The following is a 15,738-nucleotide window of genomic DNA, read 5'->3' on the forward strand; positions in this document are numbered from 1 at the left end:
ATCGAATGCTTTCATACGATTTGCTATTTCATATTTTCGCTGGGTTTCATGTATCTAGTGTTTAAATACTGAAAACATTGTACCTGTTATTTAGAGTGGGGAAGGATCCCAGGAAGCTTTATGTATGCCTAAATCGTGATTAACTCCTTCAAGATTTTTAAAGTTTAGTCATGTTTGATAAAATTCATTAGACCAAAAACTTAACGAATTCATGCATTATGATTTACCAACGTATCTTGAAATGTATATCATTTATCTATACAATTATATTTTAAATAACATTTCATTACTAAACGACAAAAACTGTGATCATATTACGTGTAACCTTTGTCCCGATTAAATTTTCTAACCTTCCAAATATAATTGTAATTCAATGGCAAACGAACATTGGAAAGCGGATAAAATAATCTATGGTCAGCAAAGAACGTGAAAAGGTAACTTTTCAAACAATCAATATACCCAGTAGAGTTAACATTGATAGACAATTTGGTGACTTTTCACAATAATTTCAAAAGCCAAAGCTTTATGTTTAAAGGAAAACGAAGAAGACACTAAAACAAAAGAGTGTGAAAAGTTCAACAAAGCACGCAGACTACTGACTATCTTGGGAAGAAGATGGAATCAAATTGCATCAGTAAGATGACAAAAGTTCGTTACTGTTTTGGTCGGTGGTGGTGTAGTTGTATTTGGCATCATTTTTACTTGGTCACAAATGTTTCTGGTATTAAATCTGATGAAATAATAAAGCCTGTGGAAAGGATGGCGTAACGAGACGACGGGAGTTTGTCAGTAAGACCCAGTATCAGAAATGTTATAATTTTGCATGTTATAAAGAATATATCTTTTTCGTACTTATTGAGCGAACCAAAACAGTATGAACCCTATTTACCATGCAACATTTTAACATGCACTCTGAATTTCATGCAACCTGCTTTAGAAGAAAGTTGTTGAAGAGGACGATAGGTCAACGTTACATTTTTCCCTTGTCAGTTAACACATCGATAATCTAAAAGCACAGTGCCGTTTAGATAAAAAATAATGTGGGAATTCTAGTGACAAAGGAAATATGATGCTCACGTAATATGTGCCAAATGTACAAAATCAGCCAGGCATTGCTAATACTTTAATGTTTACTTGCTAATAAAAAACAGCTTTTAAATGCAGACGAATATCGACTGAAACAAACACATCATCAATATAATTACAACTCAACAATCAACTCGTCTACTTTTGTGATCTAATAAATGCTTTAGAAAAAGATACAGAATCGGTTCGTCGTTGAGCAGGGATAAGTAAGAACTTGTAAAGGTAATTATGCCAGTTTCTTTGACTTTCTGATACAAATGAACTTTGACCAGACAGAATTCGCGCTCCATTGGTAACATCACATCCAATAACTAATAGCCCTGTACGACGGTATGGTTATTTATTTTGTTTAAAAGAACCCACAAGGAACAATTGCGGAGTATATGTGAGGAAGAATAAGAATGCTACAACATTGCATCATTAAACGGTAGAGCATATACCAATGCAGACCGAAGGTCATTCTATGCATTGGATGCGAAGAACACGTCAACCTGCAGGGCACGGTGGAACAACATTTATATATTCGATAAAACTGATTGCAACTATAAAGTCTAAGTTCTCTGTCATAAAGATGAATAAATTAAAAGACACCACATATTCCGTGGTTATATCCTACTCTGCCTGACAATAGTCTTAATTTTTCTTTAACGATATGCTTCGAAAATATAAAATTTCAATGTTTTATGGCAGTGAAAAATGAACGTTGCCAGAGAGATGAGATACGACTGAGGTGTGGCGAAAAAGTATAAACTAACATACAAATATTTTTATTGCATGGCAGGTGGTTTGGGTATAACATTAGCTGAATTAGGTATTTAATTAATACCAACTGGCGTAATTGTTCCTTTTGGCTTTGTGCATGTTTATTGCAACATTTAAAGGATTTATTCCAAAGGCTTTTAATGAAAATTTGATCTACAGCAAAGATTTAGAACATGGTGAAAAAGTCACACCTGTAAAATGTATGTTTTACAGTATCGATGACATGATACGAAAATTAATATGTGCTCTGAAGTAAATGTTATAAAACATAATGCTTTCGGAAAGAAGACAAACAATATAGTGAGTTATGAATTCAACCCAGTCCATGTTAAATTATCCTGTAATGATCAATTTTTTTTTGAAATCCTAGAAAAAGAATTTAAAGAAAACTGAAGCTTAAATACAGACCTTACATACTTTAGTGAATCTCAATAATAACCGTACTCTTATGAGTGAAGTGAACAATAAACAAGGATATTTAAAAGAAATGAGAAAAACCACGTTTATTCTTTTTGGCATTTAATATTGGTTTGTACATTAATTTTTGTCCAATCATTTTGGAAGGAAGGCGGCTTGATAGTTTAGAAACAAATTCTCTCTCCACATATAGCTTGAAGAAATAGAAAAGGCTCGAACATGGTAAAAGAGACCTGCGAAGAAACAACTGTTTCGCCGCTGTTGCATTTATTGTATATTTTGCTGGTCTTTTCTTTTCACAAATATGCCACAAGACTTCTCCTCTGTGGCTGGCTATCTTAGGATTCTGCCGTGCAGAGACATTTTATTCATTTTTCTATCTGTAGATATTTCTTCTATTGTCCAATGAATCGTATCTTTTCCGCTTGCGCTTGCCCTTTTAGTTTGTATTTGGGGTCAAGTAACATTTCCGATGGAACATCACTTGTATCGCGGACTTGCATTAGTTGATTGCACAAAGTCAAAATGGTTTTTGAATCCCCATTTTTTTTTGTATATCATCGTAGTGGGGCCAAATCGATACCCTCGTCGTCTGTATGCATATCTACCCGAAATATTAGGAATCCCCAACAATCAAAATCGCAAATGCATGCCAGTACAGCTTTGTCTCATCGCAGTTCTGTGGCTGCGGTAGGCGATACGTGAAATCCATCAATATTGCCGATTTCCGTATGCACATACCAGGCAACGTAGCTGTAGTTGCAATTTTTGTCTGCAAGTACCGTTGTCCTATCTAGAACTTGGCTGAGATTGTTCCATCCTCGGTGCATGTAAAGGAAAACGTGGTCCGTCCGAACACTTATTTGTAAAATATCGATTTAATAATAAAAAAGTAAAACGAGGAGGTAAAATAAAATGCAATAAATGTAGTTATTATAAATGGTTGTCAAACCTTTTGGTCATCAATGCCTGGACGTGACGGTCAAGTGTAAAAGTGTAGGAATCACTCAATTAGTTCTTTACCATCTGGTTCATATTTCAAGATACAACAAAATTAAATGTCCAGTTTTTAAGTAAATCATTGAAAATCTTGTACTCATTCAACTCGACATGATCATCGCCGCTTCCACGTTATATGATGATGACCCTTAAATATCGTTCTATCCAAATTGTTGAACATGTTTGTTTCTCTTTTTAACTTAAAACATAATTTGAGTGGACTTATTTATTTAAATTCTTAATTGGAATTAAAAAGTGAAGCTTGACTTTTGGTCTAAATCATAATTTTGGAATTATTGTGATTACATCAAAACTGTTGATACATTAGCACACAGAAGGCTACTGACACATCATCACAGTCAATACTGAAATTCATTTGGGACACTCGATAATTTTTTAATTGTGATAGACATTTGCGCTTTAATTCACAATGCAGTAAGTTCCATTTAAATTTCCACTTTGTATTCTAGGCAAGGAAATTATTTGTTTAATTATACTAAACTTGTTTTTTTTTCTTTCTGTTACTTAGTTTATGAATATTGATTTGTACCATGTAAATAAATAATGCCATTGTTATACTATAAACTTAGTCGTTTCACCAATCTAAACGATTACATATACATGCTTAATACAGCTAAGATAACAAGTGTTCTAGAGCTCGTTTTTGCTTAAGGCAGTGAAGGATATTAATTTATAGGATATTAAAATGTCGAGGGGACAAGTTGACAAAGATTAGGAGTCAATGTAAACTGTACTCAAAGACTAGACATTTCTAAAGTCTGTAACTGCATATAGATGAGAAAGTGAATTAAATTTTTTTGGCACTAAAACTGATAAAACAAAGATTTATAACCGTCTCCAGTGCCATACAAATATGGTAAACAGTCAGTGAAAAAGAATATTACAAGGATCAGCGTGAACTATTTAACAATATGTAGAGAAAATGACCCAAGTAAAAATAATGAATTAAAAGAGATACGTAAAAAGATAGAGGATTACTAAAAAAAATGCACACAAATAAAAGCATCATTAAATTTTAGAAAACAACTTACGACGTTTTAGCCACAGAATATCGTGAAAAGAAGAAAATTACAAGTTTTAGTAGACATTACATGCTGATGTTGGAAAACGCTGTTCATAATGTTTTAATAGACATTATATGCTGATGTTGGATAACGCTGTTCATCAAGTTTTAGTAGAAATTACATGCTGAAGTTGGATAACGCTGTTCATCAAGTAAACATTACATGCTGATGTTGAATAATGCTGTTCATAATGTTTTAATAGACCTTACAGGCTGATGTTGGATACCGCTGTTCATCAAGTTTTAGTAGAAATTATATGCTGATGTTGTATAACGCTGTTCATCAACTTTTAGTAGACATTACATGCTAATGTTGGATAACCAAATCACATCAGGTTTTAGTACATACTGATGGTGTATAACCAAAAAACGCACAAAATAATCTGTTTCTCGGATTAGTTACTAATATTAGTGCGTGTCTCTTCTTTGCAAACATTGGATCTCACAATGGTAACTATTACTGTCAACAGCAATGTACATTAGTCAGTTTAGAGCGCCACACTGCTTAGAGATGGCTTATCATGGTGTTGAGGATGACAAACTTGATGTACAAATGACGTCTTTCTTGTATCCAGATGTGATTTTAAAATAAAGTAAAAAACTAGTCGCATTTAACATGAGTAACTGTTCGTACCAGCTATTATTCAATGCTATGTACATATATTCAGGGATTATCTTAAATACGATTAAGTATGTGACATGTTTAAAAAATTCTCATGCAAACTACATGCTTTATTCAATGTATCAAAAATGTTCTGATATGATTTTTTATGTTCTATTAATTTGATTACAAAGTCAATGGACAACTTCTATGAACACATGATAAAGGTAAAAGTCAGTAAGGAATTGTTTACCTGTTGTCCATTTGACACTCATGCATACAATCGTCAGGTGTGCACAACCTTTTTCGGCAAAGGGCCAGATTGAAGTTTATAAGACCATTCAAGGGCGGCAAAGACTTTCTTTAATATAATTAATGTTCATAGGCCAGATTTCTGTGTTGTTTTAATTTGTCCTGAGGGCCGGACAGAACACGTTCGCGGCCGGATCCAGCCCGCGGACCATGGGTTGTTGCACCCCTGATGTATGTGGATAAAAGGATTTATGCTAATTCACTACAGAATGTCAAGTTATAATTGTAGATTTTATTGTTATACATGGTGATCATATAGGCTTAAACAGCTGTTTATAAATTTGTTAATTGAACTATCTATACCCTCTATTAAAATATAATATTACTACAAAGTGTTTGATTTACAGTCTTACATTGACATCTAGGCTTTGTAGTAATCTTGTTCAACTGAGTCAGACAAAGTTGTATCTGCTGTGTAGCAATATAAAAACATTATAGCTAGTTCATTTTATCAGCCTTATAAACCCAGTTTATTAAAAACAAATATAGACATGTATAAGTACATCTTTCATACATGCCATTTGAGAAAATGAAAGACTACATGAGAATACTAACTTATTTCTCAGTTCAACTCTATTCATGATAACAAATATCAGATGTACCACCAAGTCACTAGGCATACACACACACGTATATATATATATATATATATATATATATATATATATATATATATATATATATATATATATATATATATATATATATATATAGTAACTTCACTACTTAAATCTCTATATAGGGGTTACCCATGAGCTAGAATCAGAATGAAACTCTGTACAGGATTATGATGATTTCCAATGTATGCTAGGCTGATAAGAGCATTAGAGTGTATTTTGGGTTGATCTCATCTTATATATATATTAGGCTGATCTCAGCATTAGAGGGTAATCTGGGCTGATCTCAGCTTATCTATGCCAGGCTGATCCCAGCATAAAGAAAGTAATCTGAGTTTGAATTGCATGCATCATAATCACCTGAGCGGACCCCAGCTAGGAAATATAGTAATATTCTCACATTCACATGTGTATGGTTGCATTTTCCACTTTAGAAAACCAGTGCAAGATTGCGCATACTTCACACCTGACCTTTATCATGACTTCTGAATATATTGACAATTTACTGGGCTCATAGTGCACACAAAACATCAAACACTTGTTTGCATCATCACATGAAATGTTTTCCCAATAATCAAATGAAACATTATTTGCAACATATTTATATATTAAATTGAGCAGTGTCCCACAAACATGCTTTGCACTGATCGACCTAGCTACATGAACATCACATAAAGTCTAATTCTGAGTTGAAAAAGCTGTTGTAATTGATTTTTGTTTTATAAAATGTATATTCTCAGTATTATTTTTCGAAAGTTTAAATCAATTCTTGCTCAAAGTTGAATCAAGGTCTATGTTGTTATTATTTGTCTGTCTTGATTAATCTTATCAATAAAAGTGAACTTCATCTTGTGATCTGTTGTTATCTGTATCATTGCACATGCTATATTCAGTATACAATTCAGACACTATGTTTTGCAATTACTATAACCATTTTAACTACTGGTACTGTTCTTTGAAAGCTGAAATGTTTTTAAATGTCAATGAAAGTTACACTGAATATTTCAGTGTAAATCTAACTTTGTATGCTCTATGTGATGGTAAGGAAGTTTGGTTGTTTTGCAGCTTGAAAGTTACAGAAGTATTCACAGTATGCCTTTTTGACCTGTATTATCATTTTTAGAACAGAATGTTTCAGTCATATTGCTATGATGTCGATGTGGCAGTTTATAGTAATGTCTAGCACTGGGCATCATGCCGCAGACATGAAACATGATGTCCCACCCAGTCACATTATCCTGACACCGGGCTGACCAGTCTTAACACTAACCTCTTAATGCTGAGTGCCTAGCAATGTAACTGCTAGTACCATGTTTATAAATCTCTGGTATGACTCAGCCAGAGTTCGAACCTGTGACCTCCCGCACCTGAGGCAGATCGTCTATCCACTTTGGCCAACGGAATAGAAATACTACCATGAACAATGGATTTGCAAGTAGTAATAATATCTAATATTAAATACAAAGGTAATGTCCTATAAGAAAGACAAAAATGATTTTTCGTTTATATTCTGGAGGCAGTGTGAGGCGTAGCTGTAAAAATCTTACTATATCATATTTTTAAATGACAAAATGAATGTTAGACTGTTACCATGAAAACAGAGTAATGTTACTACATGGGTTTGGGGTATAGAAGGAGAGCTATGTAGTTTTGTTGCTACATCAGTTGTAGTATTGTTACTACATCAGGTTTTAGAGCTCAAAATATCAGTGCCTGGAAATAGGGTAATATTACTACATGGTTTGGTGGATAGCTATGTAGTATTTTTACTACATTAGGTTTTGGAGATCACGAAATCAGTGCTGGGTAATAGGCAATGTTACTACATGGGTTTTGGGGGATGGCTGTGATGGCTATGTAGTATTCTTACTTCATCAAGTTTTGGAGGTCACAAATCAGTGCCTGGACACAGGGTAATGTTACTACATGGGTTTGGGGGATAGTATTAGAGCTAATTAGTATTGTTACTACATCAGTTGAAGTATTAGTATTGCATCACGTTTTGGAGATCACAAAATCAGCGCCTGGGTATAGAGCAATGTTACAACATGCGTTTGGGAATTAACAATGTAGTATTGTTACTATAGTCAAATTCCATTAAAAAGAACAAGCGAAAAATTCCTTTTTTTTATTCTGACAGCCATAAATGATAGTTGTTCTCCTTAATAGTATATTAGATATCAATTAAAATACGGTAAAATTTGTTGTCCAAACAAACACAGAAATCTCTGGTCAAAGCAGATTCTCTTCAATCTTTGAATGTTTCAGTTTACTTATTGCTAGGAATATATATATATATATATATATATATATATATATATATATATATATATATATATATATATATATATATATATATATATATATATATATATATATATATATATATATATATATATATATATATATATAATACATAGACGTATGAAAAAATTATTTACATTCCGATGCGCAGGATTTGCACCATCCAATATGTGTGATAAAGAGCTCAAGTTAGAGAGAAGAAACAATACAATCCACGCGAAAAAAAAGCCCAGCACTAATCCACCCGCCATTTTAACTATAGTGGACAAACATTCTATTCAGATGCGAGTAAAAGAACCATGTTCATCAAATAAAAAGCGAAAAAATAATAAATGCGGCTGTAATGATAACTATTGAATACTACCAGTGAAAGTTCATAGCAAGAAAATGTTAGTCAAAATGTGTTAAACTTCACCCACCGAGCTATAGTTTCATGAGACTAGTCACACCAAGCTATTATTATTATTATTATTATTATTATTACTACCAGCTGTATTACCAGACTGAAACTTTTTTTAAAGAGCTAAGACACCCGGTGAATATACCACATAAAAAGGCACTAGTCTGCATTCCATTTAATCTAACTCAAAGCCAGACGTGCTTTAACTTTCGTCATCTGTCATTTCCCCGAAAATACATATAAGGTATATTTTAAGGATGCCTCGAAGAGTTACATGGCAACGTCGTTAGCTGTATAAACCTTTTACTCGGCAAAGTCCTTCATCTTCAAACTCCTTTTCACCTTTGATGCTTCCCTAAGTGTTGACGCTATATCATTCAAGTCATTTCCTTCCAGTACCTCTTCAAGTTGGTTGATCATTTCGCTAAAATCATGGACACATTTCGCACGCCATGCAATCAAAACTCTTAGAGTTAGATCCCTGCCTGTGCTCCCATTAGCTTTCAGATGGTCTACATCATTTACCGACATGCCAAGGCCTATCGCCAAGAACAGCACTTTATCAACTGGAATTTGATGGGCGAGAACACTGAGACTTTGGTGGCATAGAGTCTTGTCTGGAAAGAGAATGCTTTTGTATTACAAGGTCAGCAATATTTAACAATAGCAGTCCTAACATAATATTAATTTTATCGAGTCACGTATATATATTTTCCCTTAGAGTATTAAAGGGATAGACAACATTTAAAATTCAAAATGTTGTTCATTGTATTTATTTCTCTATGAGTTCACTCTGTTATATGTAATAGAATTTAAAAAGAGAAAACTATGCGATAATAAAGTCTTCCACGTAACACTTCGAATACCTTTCTACTATCATGATCATAAAACGACACGAAAGGAAAAGAACAGTCGTAATTACTTTGCTGAGAATATATGATTAGATAGGATGTTTAAAAAGAAGGAAAACTGTCATATTAGAGAACTTGTATGAATTGCTAGAAGAGTGTCATTTTTCAACAAATGTAATTTATTGAAAGTAGTTTCGTATCCATAGATCTATCTATCTATCTATCTATCTATGTGTATATATCTATATATCTATCTATCTATCTATATCTATCTATCTATCTATATATATATATATATATATATATATATATATATATATATATATATATATATATATATATATATATATATATATGCATGTATGTGTGTGTGTGTAAGAAAAAAATTACTAACATTTTAAAAAGAAAGCATGATCTTGAGTGTCAGCTTCATATGTGAGTTCAGGGTTTAATGGTCCTCTTCGCTCTTTTAACAATTCTTCTGTGTTAAATCGACAAACATAAACTTGTTTCTCTTGCAACCAAAAAGCTAGCTCGGCAGATGATCCTGTTTCCATAATGTCCACTCCAAAAGTAAGGTTATTGTCGTCGTCTTTTACTGTGAACTTTATTTGCATATAGTCAGCTGTGTAGCGTTCGGGAATCTTTATACCCGTTTGAGCACGGACTCCGATTACTTCTCCATAACGAACAGGCAGATGTTTAGACCTAGCGTTTTTTATTGGAACCAATGACTGTTCAGATCTCGATGTTATTAGATGTTGCACACGGTTACACTGTACAATATCAACCCAAATAGTATTCTCAACATACATTGCAGAAAATACCACGATTATGCACTCTTTGGGTAAATTTGGGTAGCGCTTTTTTACTTCCTCCTTCCAACGTTTGCTTTTCTTCGTTATCTGGCGTTTAAATCTAACCATTGCGGTTCTGTAAATAAAGGATGATTTTATTAATTTGAGCAATTCAGTCAAATACATCATGTCTTAGTCTGTAGCAAGATTAGAACATTAAAGGCCTTGATAAAAGCTTCCATACAATGTGTTTTTTCCCCTCTACACAGACTGAATCCCGACCTACATGTGGAAAACGTTAATTTTAAAACGTGAATATGGTAGACCTAGCGATTATTGTGAAACAGTATAGAGTTGCAGTTGATATCAGGAAGTGGAAATTATGTATTGATGCATTGCTGGGAATTCATTATTGTAGCAAGTATTGTGATTTCACAGTCGTCTGTACTACAGTTAATGAGGAAACAATGAATACAAAATGACATATCTTTGGTTTCTTCATCTTGAGTAAACACAAATGTAATAATAATATTATCATGAAGCACTGAGATTTTTAATTAATGCAATTCCATTCTGAGGAGCGAAACAGGGTCTACGATGAACTTCACTCAACCTCTTGCGTGCAAACATCAACCCCCATACCATATTGGTAAGTATACATTCCAGAAAAGGATGGAATATACTCTTAGATAAACGTATTAGTGCTTCGCTGACAAATTTACCTAATGGGATTCCCAATCATTAACACTCATTCCAATACAAAACCACTCTGGAAACTTCAAGAAAATAAAGGCACGTACAAGTAAAGATTAACAAATACAAACATATAACAGACAAAGGAGATCTTAATCTTACTTCAGTCTGACATTGATTCCAGGAAAAGAAAGTGAATATTTTAATCCATATTATGAATGACATTTTTTGATTTTAATAAATACTAGGTCCTCTTTCTGTAAACATACGTGGATGTGGATCAGAAGTTGCGTTTAACGATCTTAAGGAATGTTGCGTCGTCACACGTATAATATATAATTACTCAATCATTGCAAGTGGTGCAGTTGATGGACATACAACCCTAACCTTTATACACTGTATATTAATTCATAGAAACTCGCAATATGATTTAAGTAACGTGAACATTTAACACTGTTAAAATTAAATATGTTGCCCAAATGTCTCAAGCATATCAATGCAATACCTAGTCGGACGGTCAATCTCAAATTCACAATATAGTGGCGTCACATGAACGATTCTTTCGGAGATGTGCATGTCATCATCGTCTGTGAACTCTACAAGACAAAGCTCTGTCTTCTTCGTGGTTGATGGCGATGAAGGACAGGGAAGGGTAACGGTTGCTGGCTTCTGAAAGTTTGTTATGTTATCAGCCCTTATCCAAAGGCTTGGCGACACGCTTTCTACATCTATGTCGTCCTGAGGCTCTTCGCCTTTTGCCTGTTCCACTGGATTAGGATGCATTACCTAAAGAAGCAATTTTCAAATTAGAAACAAAACGCAGATTTTTGCAATCTTGCATTACCGTTCTTAATATACAGAGACAATCGATATTTCATGTGGTCCAATGAAAGCTAGTGTTTCTTATCTTCTTTTCATTTTTTGTTGTTTTTCTTGCAGAAGTAATTCATAATATTTTGTATTATGTCGTTCCTACACGTTGTGGACTAAACATATTTATGTATAACTTGAAGAGACAGTATAGATTAGTTTGAGTTGGATATACAAATTAAAAGTCAAGTTGACGAATATATCGAACAATATTAATTACACATAATTCCTTGCGATAGTTGTGTTTAGGTCTGAATTACATTCTAAGCCAGCTATAATCTCCTTTCGCACGATAGGGACTAGTCTGATGCTGCATTAACGCCGCATAATTAACGTGGGTCAGGAAAACAAGATATGCAACAGGTTAAGATGACGTGTGTTCGAATATAAATATATCTACATAATATCAGAGAATACCATTGATGAGCAGTTTTTCGAACTTGGCTATATCCTTTTGTAAATTATTTCACAATTTAGGTATGTTTATTGTTTTAACGCCACAGCAACAAAGCAAAAATGACAAACAAAACACATGCAAAGTTTGTGATCGCTGTGAACGTCGCGCGATTTACCAAATCTCGACGGCCCAGTAATATTTGCTAGCATAGAATGTGGTAGCATTGGATGATATTTAAATGTGGATCGTTCTCGTGTCCTTGCAAAGTTAATCCCTTCCTTGTTGTAGATTGATATTATATAATAGCAATATTAGTTCATTGTATGTTCGACATAAAACTATCACCGAAATTTGCAATGCCACTATGGCGATTACGCATAATCACAAACGCACAATCACAGGTACATGTATGCATTATGGAACAACAAAGTACCACATTATCTGTATGAAGACGGTGTGTCACGGTGGCGATACTGTAGCGGCGCTTGTTTACGTGCCAGGAACTCCATGGGCAGTACAACAAAGTGAAATACTTGGACCAGATACACGATTAGACATTATACTTGATCCTAAAACTCGACTGCGGATTTGCATGAACAGCAAGACATGGCTGATTCATGCGCTAAAATGGATTAACCATATACTGCACTTTGAACCACGTCGGTTGCCATAGTGAGATAATGGGTATTGACCACCAGGTGATATAAATGAATCAAATTGCTGTGATAGACCGTGTCATTAATATTAATTTTGTCAGTAAAACTGCGGCGTCGCATCAGACTGCATCGTTGTTGAGGCCTTTTCTGGTTAGCGCGCCTGTATGTTTTGCAACAAATATCACTACTCGAACGTTTCTACAGAAGCCAGAGATATCTGACAAGGGAATTACACATGAAAAGTCATCATCGGCCTAAATCATTACTTTTATCGTTGTAAGTTCTAGACTGCAAGTTTATGTGATCGACGCTTCTGCATCGCCGTCCGAGTTTATAGTCACGCATCTGGTATCATGTAGTGTATAATGTCCTCTTTGAACATCATTGATGGGCCTACACTGCTCGAATAATCATTGATTTATCTTGCTAATATAACAATTGTTGTTGCAACACAGAAATATGCATTTTTGCGTTTACGATCTATTGGACGCTGCTTAACAACACCATTTAGTTGTTGTCAAAACCATCTAGATCAGCAGATTCATAAGCTGTTCCATCAAATTTTACAAGCTTACTTTAAATTTCATAAATCCCTCGGCGGACAAGAATAATCCGCTTGTCTTGAACTTGTATACTTCCACGTTCGTCAGAATCGCGCACTATTTATCTTTGAGCACCGGCGTATCCATATCAAATGCTTAGTCTGATATATATTTGAACACTTTATTTTATTCTTTATTAGTTAGAACGACGATCGGATAGCAAGCTGCGAAGCAAGTAACTGCTCCTGAAAGATTTGAAGCAATATTTATTTTTTCGTCCGCAATTTGTCTCTTCATCCGTTATAAGTAAATAATGGTTCTGTTTGACTTGGTTCGTTACCACCAGTTCTCGCAAACGCTGATTTGCAGATCCATTTATGGTTTTACTGACCGTTACCGGAATCGTTACCATACTTGTGCTTGCTCATGCTACTGGCACATGCTTTGTAAATACTAATCGTGCAAATCTATCTCGTATTGATGACAACGGCGTTCCGACAGCGTTGATGACTGCTCCAAGTTCCTGTTATTTTCCGACGTTGATCGCTTTCATATCTAATTGTATTGCGATCAGAATTGCCATTTAGGTACATATTCAAAATTTACACGAAAGAACGTGGACAAATCCATCCCCTTAATAAGAGCGGTAAATAGGCAATCGTGAATTCATCACTCTAACTGGTGAGGTTGTACATTGTTCATTACATTGTGCCACCAATCTAACTGTCTATTAGCTAGATAACCAGATTCATAAATTCATCGAGAGGAATCAGTTTAGTGATCAGCAGATGTAGTAAATAATGCCAATTAAGTTATTGACGAATGCTAGATAATAGTACATGGCCATTTCATTTTGGCTTGTTTTGTTCCTGAACGATATAAGTAATATCCATAGTTGCAAGACCAGCCTGGGCAATCGACTCAGGTGCTTCAGTTATTTGTGTCAGTACTGCATTAAAATGCTTTTGACATTTGCCACATCTGTTGGTATCGTTTGAGGAGTTCTTTGCGTCGCCTCTGTTGTTGCAGTAATTTCTTTATTAGGTTTCATAAGTTGATCCAATTATTGTTCGAAAATCACTTCAAGGTCTTCTGGATTTTGCTGAAAATCTCTTGCAATTATTGTTTGACCACATTTCTTGCGGATATATACCATTTTAATGTTTTGAGTCATTCTAAATCTAATCGTTGCATCCAATATTGCATAGGTAGTGATGTGTCCCTTATTATTAATTTACAAGCAATTAAATTCGCAAAATTAATGCCCGAAGACATCCGTCATTACAAACTTTACATGTATATGGTGATTTTGTCATTTTGGCTTTGTAAAAATACCAAACACTTATCCAATCTTAGCACCTCAGCAAAACTGCTACCTCCCAAAGTCAAGACTCCCAGGTTAAACAAACATTTAGCTAAAATCCCATGAGTCCGCCTGTTCCTGCTAAAACGAAAGGTATGCTCTCTATATTGATGCAACTTCTGGGTGTCTTGGATGGTGGATATGTATTATGATTGGGTTATTATTATCGAAAAACATATTTTCCTAGAAAAAATAGTTTTTTCTTCAAAATACGTTACAGAATCTTAATACCTCAGAAAGTATAAAAAAGACCGAGGGAGATACATTCCCGTTCCCAGTGGAAGATCATCTCACGTCCCCTGTGGTATTTTAGACAGTATCAAGATAACCCGACTGGAAATATACTCCATAGGTCGGAAATGGAAAAATTTCCCTCTAGCAAATTCAGCGGGAGTCGTGAAACCGCATCTTCATGAAGCTGTCGAAAGACCCTAAATGGTAACCTTTTACACACTGATACTAAAATTGCGTTGATATAGAAAACTTACCGGTATGTACGCAATCTTAGCGAAAAAATACGCGTGTCAAGAGCTTTCTATACCCAACTACAGACATTCATGCACATATAAATTAAAACAATATATATAAGCATTACTAGGTCACATAGGCTACTCGTGCAGGAAGGTAAACACTATTAAATGACTGCATAGTGATAATTGTAAAGGAATAACTATGTCGTCATGAAAAGAAAGAAAAGATGGAAAATTAGATGGAGTCTACTTCCTTTTGAAATGAAGACTTATCCAACTTGTAAGTGTACAACGTCCAGATACTTGGGAAAAGTATTTTGCTAAGTATCTCTTGACGAGGACTTTCTTCTTCGTACAAGCGAAAGTAAGAGCTGACGAATTCACGGGATTTGACGGAAATCGCAGTATCAAAGGGAGATCACTATATCTAATTTCCACTTAGGTGGGCAGAAAACATTTAACCTTTCAGCTAGTTTTTGCTAGTCACGGGGGTGTATATGCGAGATAGTAGTAGTTC

General features: G+C 34.5%; 1 protein-coding gene across 2 annotated transcripts in view; it reads right to left on the minus strand.

The window, feature by feature from the left end:
- Positions 1–5,473: 5,473 nt before the first annotated feature.
- Positions 5,474–15,738, minus strand: part of LOC149799877 (uncharacterized) — a 203,721-nt gene continuing 193,456 nt past the window's right edge. For both annotated transcript variants that reach the window (XM_089959317.1, XM_089959316.1), the window contains 3 exons: positions 11,429–11,709; positions 9,828–10,366; positions 5,474–9,199 (listed from right to left, as the gene is read on the minus strand). In XM_089959317.1, the coding sequence (XP_089815443.1) occupies positions 8,886–9,199; positions 9,828–10,366; positions 11,429–11,709 (1,134 nt within the window). In that variant the 3' untranslated portion in view covers positions 5,474–8,885. The remainder of the gene's footprint in view (positions 9,200–9,827; positions 10,367–11,428; positions 11,710–15,738) is intronic.

The sequence above is a fragment of the Sinohyriopsis cumingii genome, chromosome 5 (assembly GCF_028554795.1).
Source record: "Sinohyriopsis cumingii isolate HCF-2022 chromosome 5, ASM2855479v2, whole genome shotgun sequence".
NCBI classification, from domain to species: Eukaryota; Metazoa; Mollusca; class Bivalvia; order Unionida; family Unionidae; genus Sinohyriopsis; species Sinohyriopsis cumingii.